We start from the raw sequence: 17,319 nt of genomic DNA, 5'->3' as shown, positions 1-17,319 counted from the left end.
AGGCTGTGCACAGACAGAGAACATGTGAGATGTTGTGTTTGGAGCACTGGAAAGGGCATCTCTCAGTCACCTGCCAGGTGCTGGGTGGTTTGGTGCAGTGCCTGTGATGGATGCTCTAAAACAGATGTTGCCCACTGGCACAGGGTGCCCAGAGAAGCTGTGGATGCTCCATCCCTGGCAGTGCCCAGGGCCAGGCTGGACAGGGCTTGGAGCACCCTGGAATAGTGGAAGATGTCCCTGCCCTTGGCAGGGAGTGGCACTGGGTGATCTTTAATGTCCCTTCCAAACCAAACCCTTCTGTGGTTCTGTGATTGACATTTATGCTCCTGTCCTACCCCATGCACCATAAAAAAGATGATACAAAAGCACAAGTTGAGAAAGAGCTTAGAGGACAGGATGTTCTTCATGAAGTCACTTTTCTCTTACTTTTATCTAACCGTGCATCTTATTTTGGAAGATCACCTTTATTTCATTTTCCATCAAAAGTCAGGATAAAAAAAGCCCTAATACTGCTTTCTCTGCTCTCATTTCCTGGCCCATGGATTGTGCTCTTTAACAGCAGTATTTAGAAGCTGTTTAAATGTGTTATTTCAGGACTGGGTTTTTTTTCCTAAAGTGTTGTATTTAAGTAAATTCCTGCCTTAAATAAATAAATAGCTATGGGCTATCATCGTGTCCAAGGGTTTTCAAGAAAATTTACATTTTGAAAGACACTGTTGGAGGCTAACACAGGCCATGCAATTACTGTATGTAAATCACTTCACTTGTTTCCTAATCTTGCCAAGGATGAAGTGCAATTTTTGTGCGTGTGCCTCTTCCTCTCAAATTTCCTTAGACAATGAGATTTTCTTGTCTTTTAATTGCTGACCATGATTTTTGTTCTGCCTAGTCTGATTGTGTTTATTTTATGGTGGGGGACATTTAGCCCTGGGATTGTTTTGAGATTGGGCTGGCTGTAGAATCCATTGGGGATACATTGAAGTTGGGTGCACAACTAATTGCATCCCACAAATGGAAGAACTGCTTTCTTAATTACAGCCTCATGCAAAGGCTGGGGAATATCCTCTTGTTTCTGTGCCCAACACATCTGCTTTTCTCCATTTTATCCATCCCTGCCAAATCTGCTCAGCAGCTCCTGCCACATTTTCAATAAGTCTTCTGAGCTGGGCTTTTATTGCTGGTTGGTACCACCACGGACACCTGTCAGACAAAGATGGGGCAGTTCATGTCATTAGGAAGGAGCTCATTCATGGGCATTACATTAAGCTGTGTGGGACTCTGATGAGCAGTAATTTCTCTGATTGTTATTAGTTTCTTTTGTAGGAAGTTTTCCTCCGGGGAGTAATGCAGGGAATTGAGATGGCTGGGGAAAAAAAAAAAGAAGAAACTTTAATGGACGCATTCGTCCATCAGAAAATGCACTCTGTCAGAATTAAGTACACTTTGCAAATTAAGGGGGAATTAAGGGGGGAAAGAGTTGCAGCCCCAACATAATGAACCATTTGAGTGTTTTCCGAACAAAATGGTAACTTTTTCTCTTCTGATGTGTTTTTTTTTTTATAACCTGGTATTTCTCCCTGAAAGTGGAATGGGATGTAATAGAGGTAAAAAAATCATGTGTGCGCCTGTAAATGTTGATCATGGAAATGCCACTAGCTACTTGGGCTTTAGCTACACTAACAGCTTAATTTTTGTTGCATGAAATATTTTGACTGTACCAAGCTTCTGCCTCCGGATGGAAGTTTTCTGCATCTCCTAGAATGTTGCATTAATTTTTAATATGAGTGGGAATCGTGCTCTTTAGCATCCCTGTGTTTTAAAAAAATCAATTAATTATTGCTATAAATCTCAGTGATTATGCTGCAGTTGTGCTGCTGGGAAATTGGCCATTAACTACCAGGAAATCGCCGATCATGCCTTAGTTGGAATTCAGCTGTACTGACACCAGGCTTTTCCTTTTGGAAATTAACTATCAATGTGATGCATAATTGATAACCATTTATAATAATAACAATAATCTGCATGAAATTGTCATCCCAGAGTGCAGCAGCTTTGTTAGAGCTTTTACCTCTTGCATGCTCAGATTACTGCACTGGTTAGCTGGGTTTTCTGGGAAGTTAGTGGAGTGTTTTTAGGAGAGCCAGTGCTGGTGCATGATCCCTCCTTGGGAAGGTTTGTAGCTGTTACCAGGGTCATCTGTCTTCGATTTTGAATCAGCAGTCACATAAAATATTAGTGTGTGTTATGTTGGATTGTTGGATTTCAGTTGTCAGCATGAGGTCTCTTCTTCCATGTCTTGATTCATGAATGGTGTTGTGGAACTTGCTTTGAAAAACTCTCACCTGGGTTTTACATCAAAAAATCAAAGCTGGTAGAAGTACCACAACAGCACATTCAGAGGCTGCAGCTGAGCTCAGCTCAGTTCAGGGATTAAACAATCCTTTGGCTCTCTGTAGGAGCAAAATGTGTCAGACCTCAGAGTATCCATTAAGGGTCTTCCTCTGTGCCACCAAAAAGCAGAAAACCTTTAACTGTTGTCTCTTTGGAGAGCATTTCTTGTCAATCAGCCACACACGTGGCTTCATGGATGATTTTATCTCCCTGGCATTGAAAATGTGTGCACTAGAAACAGCACCCGAAGTTTAAGGTTGGCCCTTCAAGTATGAGGGCAAGGACAGGCTGTGGTGACAGCTGGAATATACATCAAGGTCTTCTTGTAAATTCAAGGTCCTTTGATGACTTTTACAGGGCAAGGTTTAAATATGAAAGTGTTTCATGTATGAGAGTACTGGCAGAGCAAGAGCTACTTCCCCTGTTTTATATACTCGCTAAGAATCTTTCAGCATCTGTGAGCCTACAAAATAACCTCATGGATTTTATCCACTAGGAATGCATTTTTCAGTCAGAAATAAAACTGGGAAGCCCATGCAGTGCTTTGGCAGTTCTTGTGTGCAAGGCTGGTTTTCTGAATCGCAGGGGGGATAAAGAGACTGAGTTGTGGTTCCAGATGTGTGACTTGTGGGGTGCAAGCTCAGAGCTGTCCTTTCCAAAACCTGCTCTGCTGCTGGGCACAGGCAGATCTCACCTGGTGTGCTGGAAATGTGACACTGGTTTGGGCTGCAAGGGACCTTGAAGCCCACCTTGTTCCATCCCCTGCTGAGGGCAGGGACACCCTCCACTATCCCAGGTTTTGAACCCCATCCACCCTGGCCTTCACTTCCAGGGTTGGGAAGTGAACAAATCTTACAGACCCTCTCCTTTCTCTGCAGGATCCACAGTGGCGGTATGCACGCCGATTCCTGTGAGTTCTCCTAAGCTCCTGGGGGACTGCTGTGCTTCTTGAGTCAGAAAGTTGCAAAATCCCATCAAGAATGGCACTTGTGGATAAACACAAAGTCAAGCGGCAGCGACTGGACAGAATTTGTGAAGGTAAGAGTGTGCTTTCATTTTTCTGATACATGATTAGGGTAGAATATCTAATTTTTCCTTGTTTCTTTCAGTATTTAGGCTTAAAGAGATCCAAATCCAGGGCTGGATTCCCTGTCCTCTCTGTAGGCTCAAAATACATTCACACTGCTCTGGTTACTCACTTGGAAGTCATGTGTAGTTCTGTGAATAAGATTTTTGTTTAATTACCAGGTCATCTCCTCTTATCTTAATTTCTACTAAAACAATTGGGTCGGTCCCAATTTAAAATGTATTTACTGTCATCCTGTAAGAAAATGATGGAATATGTAAGAGTTGTTGTTCTTATGGTTTTGAGCACATTGTTGTAGCAGCTTTTATTTGGTCTGTGTGTGGGTTCAGGTGGGTTTGCTGCAATTTTTCATTCATGGTGTGTTCCAGTGTCTCAGCACAGGTGACTTTTACCTTCAAGAGTAATTTTCCAGCAGAAAAAGATTTTAGGAAACATTTTCTATTGCAGCTCACATGGTGTTAAGTTACTTCTGACAGAAATCAAGTGATGGCAAACAAGCTCTGACTTTTTGGTGTACACTCCAATAATTCTCCAACACTCATGCAAGTTCTGCCATCAGCAACAAGTGCAGAGTAGAGTGTTATTTTGGGAGGAATATCTCGTCTCCTCAGGAGTTCCAGTGCTCAGCTGCTCTTAAGGAGATGGATGGTGGCCTGCAGGGTAGCAATTTGCAGTATTACTTGAGTGCCAACGAGGTGAAATAAGGTTTGGTGGTGAATGAAAGGACAGAGTTCACAGGGGAGTTGTGCTGCACCCGTTTGAACAAAATGTTTGGGAGTTTCATAGTGAAATGCTGATCAGCAGGACAAGGGTAGATTTTGCCTTGACTTTTCTGTGTTATATGTTGCCTACTCTACACTGCTGCTGTTCTAAACTAATAATAAGTTAGTTATCTCTTTTAATTTTGCTCTGTTAATTTTGGAAAAAGGGAGACAAGCAGAGGAGAGGAGTTAGGAGGGAGTATCCAGGGTATGCAGCAGTGTGGATTTGCCTCTTTCTCCAACTGAATGTCATAAATGCTCAGGTGTAGCACACTATCTCATCTTCAAAACTTACTTTGAACTTGACTTAAAAGAGTTCTATCAGCTGAGCCTGGATTTTCAAAAGCTGCATTTCTGGTTTGATGTTTACCATCAGATCTGGTTGCTGAGTGTACAAGAAATTCAAAAGGATTGTACGACAAACCTGCTAACGGAGCTTTAGATGTGATTGAAGTTTAGATTATTTTTCTCTGATATATGAGCTTTTTTTTCCTTCTTTTTTGGTCAAAAGATATTATTTTCTAATCTGTAAATGTGCAGGAGACATAACTTTTTAAAGTATCCTTTGTCATTTGCCACTGGGTTTGTAATTTGATGGAAATGATGGGAGACGCTGCTGTGTTGTATTTGGAAGGAACAGACAAGGACTGAGTGTGAGAAGCATTGTAAAAATTACCTTGAGAAATGCAAAAAGCTTCAGATTTGCCAAAATACTAGATTTGTAGGACAGCTGAATACTCTACTGGCCTCTCTGATGGCTATTTTTTACTATAGGCTCCTAATCTTGGATTATAGCATAGAAAAACACTGAAAGGGGCCATCCCAGCTGCTGTAAAAACACACTTTGAAAAAGAAATGATCATTTTTCTGGAAAGGTATATTGAATAATCAGTGAAAGATGATGAGAAATTAGGGAACTAGTTCAGCAGATGGAAGAGTCTTTGCAAACAGAATTGTGTTCAGTGAGAAGAATCTATTGCTCCATCAAGCTTAGGGCAATGTGGTCCAAAATAGCTGCTTTCAACGATTTCCTGTTCTGTGGAAGCACTTAAGAAGCTTTTCCCTTTAAATGTGAATGGCATACAAAGCTGCATTTACCTGATGAAAGACTAAATGTCTGGCAGCACAGAGGTGGATTTCTGTGCTTTTCCTGAAGTTGCATATACCATCCTTTTTACTATTCCCCACACAAACCCTTGCAGAGTTTGCTGGGAATGGACTTCATTCCAGGCAGCAGGATGGTGGCAGGTCTGGAGGTGAAATATCCTCGGGCTACATGTTGTAATCACTGTCCAAACTGCCAGACAGATTCTTCTTCTTCCTGCAGGCTTACTGAAACCATAACCAGACACATGTTGAGGGAAGTGCCTTACAAACTGTCGGGGCATTAAAAGAGTTTATTAAGGAGTTGCAGTGTTTGTATTACTCTGTTAAACGTACATCTGGCGTGGAAAAGTAATCCAAGCCATACAAGGAGGTGGTATAGTTTAAAAAGCCAGTTCACAGCCTTTACAGGCAGGTTTATGAGTCTTCCAGAGATTGGAGGTCTGCAGTCTCAGTGCGTGGCTCAGCTTCATCAGCTCTTCTGGTTTTGGTTTTTTAAATATTTATTTATGGCATCTTTGTGTGACAGTGTTACTTTTTGCTCTGAGCAGGCTGGTTTGAAGATGTGAGCTTTTTGACCAGGTCACAGATTTTAATCTGTAGAGGAATATGGGTGGGATGAAGGTCCAGACTTGGGGGGATAAAGGAATTTCAGGGCAGCAGCCTGCAGCAAAGGCATTTTGAATAGTCTGTCAGCAATTAAGTGGGTTGGTGATGCCCACCCGAATGAAGTGAAGTTGGACTGTGCTCACAGTGGTCTTGGCTTTCCCATTTCTTTCTCTTCTGGTTGTCCCAGAGACTTTGGGTGCCTATTCTGTAATTGAATCCATATGGATGGTGGGATGGTCCCATTGAATGGCTGGGGCTTTTGCAAATAATATATGCAGAGTGGTTTACATAATTCCTGTTTGTGGAATTGTGTCTTATTCCATAGTGGGTCAAAGTATGCTTTAGAGGTGGAGCCGCTGGTGCTGTGCGGAGTCAGACTTGTCCAGCAGCCCCTCTTTTGGGTCCTGTTCCCATGAGCTTGTGATTTTGCCACATTTAACATTTGTTTGAGCTGAAATTTTCTTTCCATGATGGATTTTTACCTCAGGGCGAATGAAAAAAAAAAAAAAAAAAAGAGTTCCAGCAAAAACTGTGGAGCTGTGTCCGAGTGGGAGATGGGGAGGGAGGGATGTTGGCTTTGCTGTGTGTGAAACAAAGCCGAGGCACAGTCCTGCAGCCATGGATGAGGAGCTGCCAGACCCGCCTGCTCTGCCTGGGATAAAAAGGGCCTGAATTTTGCAGCCAAGTTGCTGTGTGCAGGAGTGGGCTCATTCCAAAACCTGCTGCAGTTTCCAGCCTTTCAGAGAAATGGCAGCAAAAGCCCTTCAGGGCAGAAGCTCACCTGCCTTTCATTTAGGAAACAGCAACAGAGAGATTAGATGTAATTTTTTCTTTGCTACCTGTGGCAGAACAAGGTGTCTGACAGTGCCTCCAAGACACCCCACACTCAGAAGACCATGGCACTGCTGCTGCATGGCATCCATCCCTCCCATGGGACTCCAGTGCTCTCACACAGCATTCCCAGGCAAGGAAATAACTTGCAGCATCATTTTTGCTGCTTGCTTAGCTGATCTTTATCCTGTGCTTCTGTCAATATGGTTAAACAAATATTAAACACCACCAGGAGGTAAGCAGGGAGCGAGAGCAGCCCGTGCACAGCTGCTGGTTGTGTCTCTGGGAGCAGGCAGGGGAGAAGGTGCTCTGGCACTGTGTCATTTCCTTGTTGAGTGCCAAAAGGCAGCAGTGGTGGCACATCCTGGATGCAGGGTGGCAGCATCTTGTCTGTGTGTAGAACATGGGTTTCCCAACACCACTGAATTCCTCTGTGGTGATCCCAAATGCTGCCTCTGCCCCAGACCATTGCAGCTCTGCCTGTCTTCAACACCAGTGGCGTGGCATGGGAAAGCCTGGCTTTAGAGGTCAGAGTTTGCACTAACATATATGAGTCAGTTCAGCCTTCAACAAATGCCCCAAAAGTGGCAGCCCTGAGATGAGCAAGAAGCAAAGTGAAAAAATAATAGCAAGGCCAAACAAACCCAGACATTTTCTGACAGTTTTTGCTCCAGGATTTGTCATTATCCGGTGGGAAATCATGTCCTTACGTGTCAGTTTGTGCCACCAGAGTTGTCTGTACTTTGCAAAATAGATCTGTTTGCAGGGCAAACAAGCCATCCATATTCTTTGTTTTCTTTCAGATCCTTTGATATGTCTGATGGCTGATAAATGCCAGCACAGTCACATAATACTTTTCAGTGCTTAATGCATGAGTCTCTGGCTTTTTGACTTACTGCCTTACATTCTGAGTGGCACCCTGGTGTCCTCTTCAGCTGAGGCTTCTGTGGTGATACTTCCTGTGGGAATTCCTCCTGGATTTACCTTCCAGCCACTGTAGTATCTGTGTGTTGCCATGACTCTCCACAAATCCTTGTTTCTTTGTGGGAGTGTGACCTTGCTGTGGTTACTGAAGCCTCTTGGGTAGGTCTGAGTCATTGATGCAATAATTTGTCTTGCAAACCTTGAATAGGCACCTTCCCCTGACACACTGTACAGCTGGGATCATGGAATTACAAGGTTGCCCAGAAAGTCCCCATCCCTGCAGGTGTCCAAGGAAGGACTCAAGTGGTGGCTGGTGACAAGGTAGGGTTTGGTCACAGATTGGCCTCATAGTCTCAGAGGTCTTTTCCAACCACAATGATACCATGAAATGGAGGAGGGAATTTGGGGTAGGAATTGATGTTTTCAACATCACTGAAGTTATCTCTGCTGTGGCTGCATTAAGCTGGTTAATTCATCTCAAGGGTGGACAGAAATTTCGTATTCCACTCTTCCCCCTGTGACAGAAGTCAGTGCAGACCATGTCCAGTGATATTTGAATAAATATACTGTGTAATGGTAGGTACTCTGGTACCTACCTGGGTCTATGGCAGGGGTGCTTTTTACTTTTTTATTTCAGTTTATCCTCCACAGAAGTGGACTTAATAATCACAATGTCAATTATTGCTTATTGTGCTCTTTCTTGTTGTTAAAAAAACTCTCAAGAAAAGTGCCCCTGATGACCTGTGATATTTCTGGCTTTTCAGGAGTATTTGAACAGTGTGTCCCTGAGGTCTGGGCTCACACACCACTAACAGCAGACTCTGGAATAGGTTCTCATTCAATAGCTACAGTCCACTCATGCTAAAAAATAGAGGAACCTTTCTCCTGGAACCAAAAGGGAAAATACACACTAAAACTACAGCTCTGCATTCAATTCTTGCTGCTTTGTATAATATAAAAGTAGCCAAAATGAGTACATTTGATATTTGGGTGGAGAAATTTTCTTCCATTCTTGCAAATTTGCACACCAAGTAGCATCTGATAATGCTTATTTTTACTGCTTAGAAATAGAATCTTACTATCTCAGGAAATCCTTATCACCACTAGGCATTTGATGAGAAACAATGAGTTAAAGATGATATCAAGCATGGAAGAAACCGCTTGTCCTGAGTCAAAGTGACTTATTTAAAATAAATGTAGACCTTTTTATCTAGTGGATTGGAGTTTCTTTGTTCCATGAATATAAAACACAGTACAAGGATTTCCCCACCACAATAAAGATTTTTAGACTTTTTTTTTTTTTAAGTTTCCACCTCAAAGCACATAAGCTATCAGGCTTTTAAAGAAGGGTTGCTTACCACATTTAGCCTAGAGAAAAAGCAGTATTAGCTTGTCAGATCTTCTGCCATTGCACCCTGTGCTGATTTATGCAAACTGAAGATCTGTCTGGCTGCTCCTGATGTTTTGCTTTTCCAAAATTAAGTTTTTGGCTCTTATGGAGGTTTCAGAAAATCACTTCAAATTCATACAAAAGTTGGATTTTACACCTCTTCTTACCAGTGAAAAGTTCTTAATTATCCCTTCTCTTACGGAAGCATGGCATATTTGGGGATTTCTTGTCATTAATAGTTTTTGTTTAAATTTCAATAATTTTTTTTTAAATCAGACAGTATCCATCAGATGAAGAAAGTTCAAGCAACCTCAGTGGGTTTATAGATATTATTCAAGCTTATTGACCTTATTCCATGCTTTTCAACCCTTCTGCTGTGCTGAATCAAGAACTCTCTATGCTTGTATGAGTCCTTTTTGTGCTTTGGGATGGAGCTCGTATCCAGGCGTGTGCTGTTGTCCTTGCATGGATGCACAGGCTGCTCCAGTAGCTTCCAGTCCTGTGTGGATGTTTTTCCTGCACATTCCCTCCTGTGATGTTCCGTGGGGGAATGTGCTTGACAAGATGTAGGACTGGAGCCAGATACGAAGCCAGCCTGACAAAATGCCCCAGGCATCCAGGCAAGAGCGAGACACATTTAGATAAGGTTACAGACAAAAATTCCATTAATTTGGTGTGCATCATAGTGGATGTGTGGCTCTAGCTGTTGCAGGAGGGGGAGCTCCCCTGTCCCTGGACTTGAGGGCCATGTGCACCAAAATACAAAAAATATACTTCTGTTGTTTAAACCCACATTGATGGGAACTTAATACATGTCTAACTATTAATTCTGCCTCGTATTTTTCCATTTTCCCCAGCCTCCAGACAAGGTTCCATGTAACACGCTTTACAACTTCGTGTCATTAATTAAGAAACAATCACAGCTGATGACTTCAATACCATCAACCTAATTTCCATCCTTACCACATTTCCCGTTTAAATTAACTGGTTTAGGGATTAACATGTTGTCATCCTATCTGGGTTTTTTTTGTTGTTTTTTTTTTGTTTTTTTCTCCTTACTCTGAATCCTACTCCTGCGTTTAAAGATTACTCAGAAAAGTGATAATATTCCCAGAATATTCACTGGGAAGGGGTTGTTGGAGCAGGGCCCTGGGGCAGCCCTGGCTCCCCTTCCCGAGCTCCAGAATGCTGCAGAAGCTGCCTCCAGCATCCAGGGGTTGGAAGTTGGCTGCTTCCAAATATGTGATGAGAAATGATCACTCCTCAGGGACAGATGAGAACAGGATGGGGTTTCCTTCAAAATACCAGGAAAAAATCTTCTATCTGACTCCTAAATTACACTGTTTCAGGGGAGGATGGTGTTTGGGTCCGGACCAATCTTTTCAAATTTATCCTGATTTCCTGAATATTTGCTGGTAAATATTTTGACAGGAGTAGGACATCTGGCTGTACTAAAATAAAGCTGCAGGGAAACACATTACACAACTTTTCTTTTATATTTTTTGCTCTCCACAAACAGATGTAATGGATTGAAGTGCCAAAACAGTGAAGGTTTTCATTAGAGAGCTTTCTTCAAAGAGCAAGTTTTGACTTGGTTTTGCAATTCTTAAAATTGAAGGACATTGATCATTTCTTAGTGACACTTTTATACAGCCCATTAGCTTAACACTATTAATTTGGTTTTTCTTTTTTTTTTAGATTATCTTTTTAATTTTTACTTTAAACAAAACACTCTCTACTGCCATCTAGCACCTCAAAACTTAGTAGTAAACAGATTAAGTTCACAAAATAGCCTTAGAGTAGATTGACACCTGTTTTTGAGAAAAAACTGTGTTGCTGCTGCTGATGATACAGATGTTTGATGGACTCAGCAAATGAACATGAGCAAGGATGGTGAGGGAACACAGTGAGATATAGCTCACTTCTGATGGTTTGCAATGCAACAGTACAAAAGACCAGTCTTTTAAAAAAGCAAGACATAAATGCTTTTTTAGCTAAAGTAATATTTCCTCCTGTTTGGTTTTGGTTTTTATCTGCAGTGGGTGTGAAAGGGAAGTACAAGTTTCAAGCTCTTGGCATCGTCAGGGGAAGTAAGGCAGAGACACCCTGAACCCCAGCCTGTTTATCTCCCAGGCCCGTGTTACAGTCTAGTAATTAATTATTTTCTATGCAAAGCCCAGGCATGCATGGCAGAGTTCAGACTTACAATATATATTCATTTAACAGTGGATTTCTCCACTGCTTTCTGGGACAGATATAATTCCCACTCTTTTCATTACACATGCTGTTCAAATCTTGATCCTGAATTCTTATTAAAAATGATGAGATTTGACCTCAAAGTCTAATACCCAGTTTTGGGGACAAGGTGCTTGATGTGATTTCTGGAGGATTATTTTTAAGAGCATTCATAGATTAGATCTTTGGAATTGAGGGATGTGCCCAATGAACCTTGTCTGCTGCTTTTCACCCGCCCTTCAGCATCCAGATTGATTTTTATTTTGCAGTCCTTGAGACTGCGTAGCTGTATGCTGTAGGGATACATCTGATGTTTTTATTATCCCTTTGTTGGTGCAGGAATGTGACAGTGCTGTTTCTGCCAACTTTTATTGGAGTTTCCCCATCCTTGAAGGCAAAATGGTTTCTGATTGAAGTTTGAAGAGCTTGTAAGGCTCATTTCAGTGGCTCAAAGGGTGTTTTACAGCTGCACTTCTTTTTTTTAGCTGCAAGTGTGTTTTAGATGATCGCTGCCTTCCTGCATTTGTTGCCTGCAGTTTGATTTTCTTCCTGGATGGCAAATCATGGAATGGTTTAGGTTAGAAGGGACCTTAAAGGCCATCTAGTTCCACCTCCTGCCATGGCCATGGGCATCTTCCACAGTCCCAAGTTGCTCCAGCCCCATCCAGCCTGGCCTTGACACTTCCAGGGATGGGATATGTACAATTTCCCAGGGCAACTTGCTGGTGGAGTAGGATAACATAAGGTAATGAGTTATCACATGCCCACTGGGCTGCTTCTGGCACATACCTCATTCTGAAATAAATAGAAGATACTTCACAGACTGTCCTGAGCTGGAAGGGACCCACAGGAATCATTGAGTCAAGCTCCTGGCTCTGCACAGACACCCCAACAAACCCACCCTGGGCATCCCTGAGAGCAGTGTCCAAACACTCCTGGAGCTCTGGCAGCCTCAGGGCTGTGACCATTCCCTGTTGAGTGCCCACCACCCTCTGGGAAAGAACCTTTTCCTGAACCTCCCGTGACACAGCTCCAGCCATTCCCCCTTCTCATAGGGAAAATTGGGGTTAGGAACCCATCTGTGAAAGGGGATAGATGTCCATGGAGAGTTGTGTGGCAGTGATTGGAGGCATGGCTGGCTGGCCATGCGGCTGGGAAGGAGCACATCCAACCCCTTCCATCCAGAGATTAGCACAAAACAGGAGTGGAGAGGCAGCTCCACAGGGATACGGGGAAAGGTCACTCATTTCTTTTCATGAAATTCTGTGCTCCTTCTCAGCGCAATGCTGGCTGGTGGGAGTGGAAAAGTGGGAGATCCTCTCTCCTCACCTTGGCTTGTGGCATTTTGGGGGAGTTCTTGGGGAATGACTTAGAAACACACTGCAATATGGTGTCAACAGCTTGGAGAGGAAACCTCTGCTGGCTTTGGCATGGGAGATTCTTTGCTGTGCATTTGTTGGGGTCCCATATTGACCTTTTATTTTCTGTGTGCCTGGGCTCAGTTGTGTGTCGCTGCTGGGGATGGTGACTGAGCCCAGTCGCGGTTTGCGCGTCACATTTTGGGGCAGTTTATGTGTGCTCACACATTCCTGGAGCCCATCACACCAATGGTGATGGCACATTCTATCCCAGCTCCAAGGGACTGAGTTACAAATGGGCATAAGCTTTTGGTTCTTCTGCTTCAAAGTCATCAAAATGCAGAGTTCCATGAGGCAATGATTGTTTAATAACCGGCTGATCTTCAGAGTGTTTTGTTGTACGGCACCGAGTTGGTGTTTGTGAGCGTTTTGTTGGAGTTACAAAGCATCGATGCTTTTGGTTTGGAAATTGGTAAAAGCATGTGGCAGGGCTTCAAGCTCTGAGTGCTTTCAGATGCTGTGCTGCTCCTTTGATTATTGAAAATGATTCCAGCACAATCCTGCTAATTTTCTCTTTGTGCTCCCTTAATTTCAGGAGACTGTTAAAAAGTCCATCTAGGCAGAGTGCTTATTGCCACTGTGAGGGAGATTTTGCAGAGCCAAATTTTAGCAAATGGAGTAGTTTCAAAGGATTTGGAACACTTTCTCGCTGCTTTTCCTCTCCCATTTTTCTTTTTAATTTTGTTTCTTTTCAGTTGGTGTACATGAATGTGTGTGTGCATTACTCATACTGCATCCCTTTTCTTTTCTTCTCCATAGCATCCATGGTATGCCACAGTACAGAGTAGCTCATTTCTGCTTCCCTGGCATCCTGCAAGCTGAACATGGGAGGAGGATGTTCAGGAGAGGCTTCCTGAGCTTTGGGGGTCATTAGGCACAATCACACGCAGTCCTTGAAGGCACAGGCAGGAGGGCAGGAGCATTTATCCTCCCAGTAGCTTTGTACCTTGTCACCTGAAAACATATGACAAACACTGATTAATCTTAACACCATCTGAGTGTGAGAGGTGTATATTATTATATCCCTCTTGATGGAAGGGGAATCAGCAAGAAAGAAATTAAGCAATTTACTCTCTGACAGTGGCAGAGCGAGGTATAAAGGCTGGGTGTCCTGATACCTGCTCTCTCCATTAACAAGAGATGTATTTGTTCTCCAGAGGATTTTTCACTAGCAGGGGTAGGATTCCTTTGCCTTTGAAAGAGAAATAGCCTTTCCCAGACTGCTGCATCTTACAGTTTTTGCCAGAAATTACATTTGGCACGCTCTTTCTGTTCCACTCTCTCCCAGAAGAAAATAATTGGGGAGAAAACATCAACATCTTAATCTACATTAAAAATATTTTTCCCTAATATAAACAGGATTTAAATTTGTAATTGAAATATATTTTACAATAGTAAGAAGCAAAACTAATCCCAATCTGTATTATTTTGCTGCACAGAATAATTTTTCCAGCAACATGCTTTCAGAATAGGTAATGAAATGTTTTATATCAATATGAATGAAATTTTGCAGCCAGCGTCTCCTGAGTCAGTGCTACGGATTCCAAAAAATGTTGTTTACAGAGTTGTGTTGCAGATTCAGCATGCTGATTTCCTGCCCTGGGTTTTAGGTGTAAAACACTTTCCTCATGGGAAGAGAACAGCACTTTGTAGCAGAGCTTGTTTCACATCCACTGCAAGAGGGTTCCAGGCTCGGATTTCTTGCTGTTGGTTTTGAATGCAGTGTCTCAACAATGGGCCCACCTTTCTTCTGCTCTGTCATCACCTTTTTTTCAGAGCAGACTTCTGTGGTCATTGTATTGTAACCAAATACTGTGGCCAAATTTACCAGGTATCAATGCTAAACTGAAAATCAGGGTATTATTCAAAACACTGCATTTTTCACGTGGTCTGAAATACCAGAGCATTTAATCTCTTGATCAGCTTTTTTTTTTTTTCCTTCTGTGTGTGGGTTATTTTTTTTTTTTTTCCTTTCCCAAAATACCTCTAGAATTAAAAGATAAAGGGAGAATAAATTTTCTGCCTGTTCCACAGTCCTTGTCTCCCCCTCATGTGGTGGATGTGGGTGCTGGTGCCTCCTGCACTCCGGAGAAACACAATGGGATCAGTTACATCAGGCTGGGCTCCAGGGCCTCTGTGTCTTCTCCTGGCCATCCTTGGGTCTGGATGCAGAAATGGGAACAGAATAATTTCATAGAATTTCATAGAGTCACAGAATGGTTTGGGTTGGAAGGCACCTTAAAGCTCATTTAGTTCCACCCCCCTCCCATGGCAGGGTCACCTTCCACTATCCCAGGTTGCTCCAAGCCCTGTCTAACCTGGCCTTGGACCCTTTCCACAGCCTCTCTGGGAAATCTGTGCCAGGGTCTTGCCACTCTTCCAGGGAAGAATTCCTTCCCAATATCCATCTAACCCTGCCCTCTGGCATTGGGAAGCCATTCCCCCATGTCCTATCAGTCCATGCCCTTCTTAAAAAAATCCCTCTCCAGCTCTCTTGGAGAACCTCTTGAAGTACTGAAAGGCTGTGATAAGATGATCCCAAAGCTTCTCCAGGGTTGGAATTGGAACAAGCCCAATTCTCTCGGCATTTCCCCACAGCAGAGGTGCTTTAGCCCTCGAATCACCTTTGTGGCCTCCTCTGGGCTCACTCAAACAGCTCCATGTGCTTCTTATGTTTCAGTCCCCAGAGCTAGACACAGCACTGCAGGTGGGGTCACACCAGTGGAGTGGAGGGGGACAATCACCTCACTTTCCCTGCTGCCCATGCTGCTTGAATTTGCAAGGGGGCTGCTTTTAAGACTGCAAAAAAACAGAAAAAGAGAAGACCCTTCCTGCCCATCCATAAATATTTCATTCTGATAATTTCTTATTCATCCCTTGGTTCACTGGGAGTGTAGCATTTCCTTTGCTGCCCTGGTGGCACAGGAGGCAGCCCAGCTCCATAGCTCCTGGCCTTGTCTTCCCCACTGAATACAGCTCTTGGTCAACAAAAACTGGGGCCAGCAGAGCCCTCCAAAGAGGACATTTGACCCATGGCTGCAGGGAAGCGTGCAAATCCTGCAGCCCCTGGTCCTGCAGGCATTTGCCTCTGCTTGGCTTGGAGGAGAGGAATGATCTGTTTGTTCCATTGAGGTCAGCACTTCCGGGATGAACCATCCATATGCATGAGTGTTCCAGTGGCAGGGCCCCAGTTAGGCTTTCCTGGCCCCTGTGAAGGAGAGCGCATCTCCTGCCCAAGTCTGTGAGGGCAGGCTGATGCCAGGGTGGTTTCCAGAGCCCAGATGTGCTCCTGTGCCTGGGATGGAGGGGGTTTGGAGGTGGCTTTCCGTGTGCTGCTGTCACCCATGCGTGCCCTGGGCAGGGCACAGCCACCAGTCACAGATGGGTTGGTTTGGGTGAGGTTTCTATTGTTAAAGCCCTTGGTTTTTTTCAGAGGTAGTGAATGCTTCAAGCTCCCTTCTGTCTTCTCTCGCAGTTGGTGAAAATCAGCATTTTTGAAATTTTATTTCACTATGGCATGGTTTTTTCCATTGTCAGCCAGGGCTTAACATGGTGACTGTTTGTTAGTAATTTCTTTGAAGACAATGGTGCAAGATGCCATTGATCTATAGACCAGGATTTTATTATTTTGTCATATACATTTTTGGTAGATTTCTTCTGCTGCTTCAAAACAAATGGCACCAATCTCACTGTATCCAGTTGGGAATACGTTTTATTCTTTAGCAAAATGTTGTTGTAATAAAGTGTTTTTGTTGGTTAAAATACTCTCTGCTTTATTTGTAAGCCACAAATGTGTCTTCCCGTCTTGACTCTCACAAAAGAAGAAATTTTCCGATGTGTCTGAAGTTTGTTAGTTAATTCAGTATAATGCCAATCAGATACTCTCTGAGAATTGCATAAATAATATTTTAGGCCCCACGTTTTGCATGTCTGTGTAATATCCAGCATAATTTTCAAGATCATGATTCTTGAGGATGGAATTGGAGGAGAGAATGTTTGAAGAGGATTTGTAATATTTACTGCAATAAAGAAATTTAGGGATTACTCCAAGATCCTGTCAGTATTTGGGTCAGAAATATAGCCCAGAGGTATTAGTATGATAGGCAAGTTTAAGCATTAGACTGTACTAGTGATTTAGCTATCATAATAGCACAATAGTCCATCATGTGATGGCTTGTGCACGAAACATTTATTGTGGATTAGCTGGGAAAAATGCTCAAGCTGTCTTGCAAACAGGCCAGGGAAGGTGACTGTTCCTCCTTTCAGTGGGTCTGTCCTGGAAGGGGGTGTATTGGAGGGGAAGAAATCTGTTGTTGTAGCAGAGAAAAGCGAAATTGTTTCCATCTGAGTTTTTTAATTCAAAAAACAAAATGTTGCCTCTGTAGCAGTGGTCAGGAAAATAAGGAGCAGTTGAGCTATTCCTTCTTTGAAAAGGAATATTTGGGCATGAGCAGCCTGTCATAATCTGGGTTACATGTTTTGGGGAGCCATTTTATTATCTTCTCTGAAAACAATGACTCTATATGGAAATTTTTATTACATTCCCAAATAACAATTTTCTGTGCTGTG

General features: G+C 43.0%; 1 protein-coding gene across 2 annotated transcripts in view; it reads left to right on the top strand.

Annotated features, from left to right (window-relative positions):
* The window catches only part of CTBP2 (C-terminal binding protein 2), a 130,985-nt gene that overhangs the window by 72,709 nt on the left and 40,957 nt on the right, over positions 1 to 17,319 (top strand). For both annotated transcript variants that reach the window (XM_041415895.1, XM_041415894.1), the window contains exon 2: positions 3,270 to 3,429. In XM_041415895.1, coding sequence (XP_041271829.1) covers positions 3,372 to 3,429 — 58 coding nt within the window. In that variant the 5' untranslated portion in view covers positions 3,270 to 3,371. The remainder of the gene's footprint in view (positions 1 to 3,269; positions 3,430 to 17,319) is intronic.

The sequence above is a fragment of the Onychostruthus taczanowskii genome, unplaced genomic scaffold (genome assembly GCF_017590055.1).
Source record: "Onychostruthus taczanowskii isolate IOZ18803 unplaced genomic scaffold, ASM1759005v1 scaffold5, whole genome shotgun sequence".
Classification (NCBI taxonomy): domain Eukaryota; kingdom Metazoa; phylum Chordata; class Aves; order Passeriformes; family Passeridae; genus Onychostruthus; species Onychostruthus taczanowskii.
This window is presented reverse-complemented; position numbering and strand designations above follow the sequence as displayed.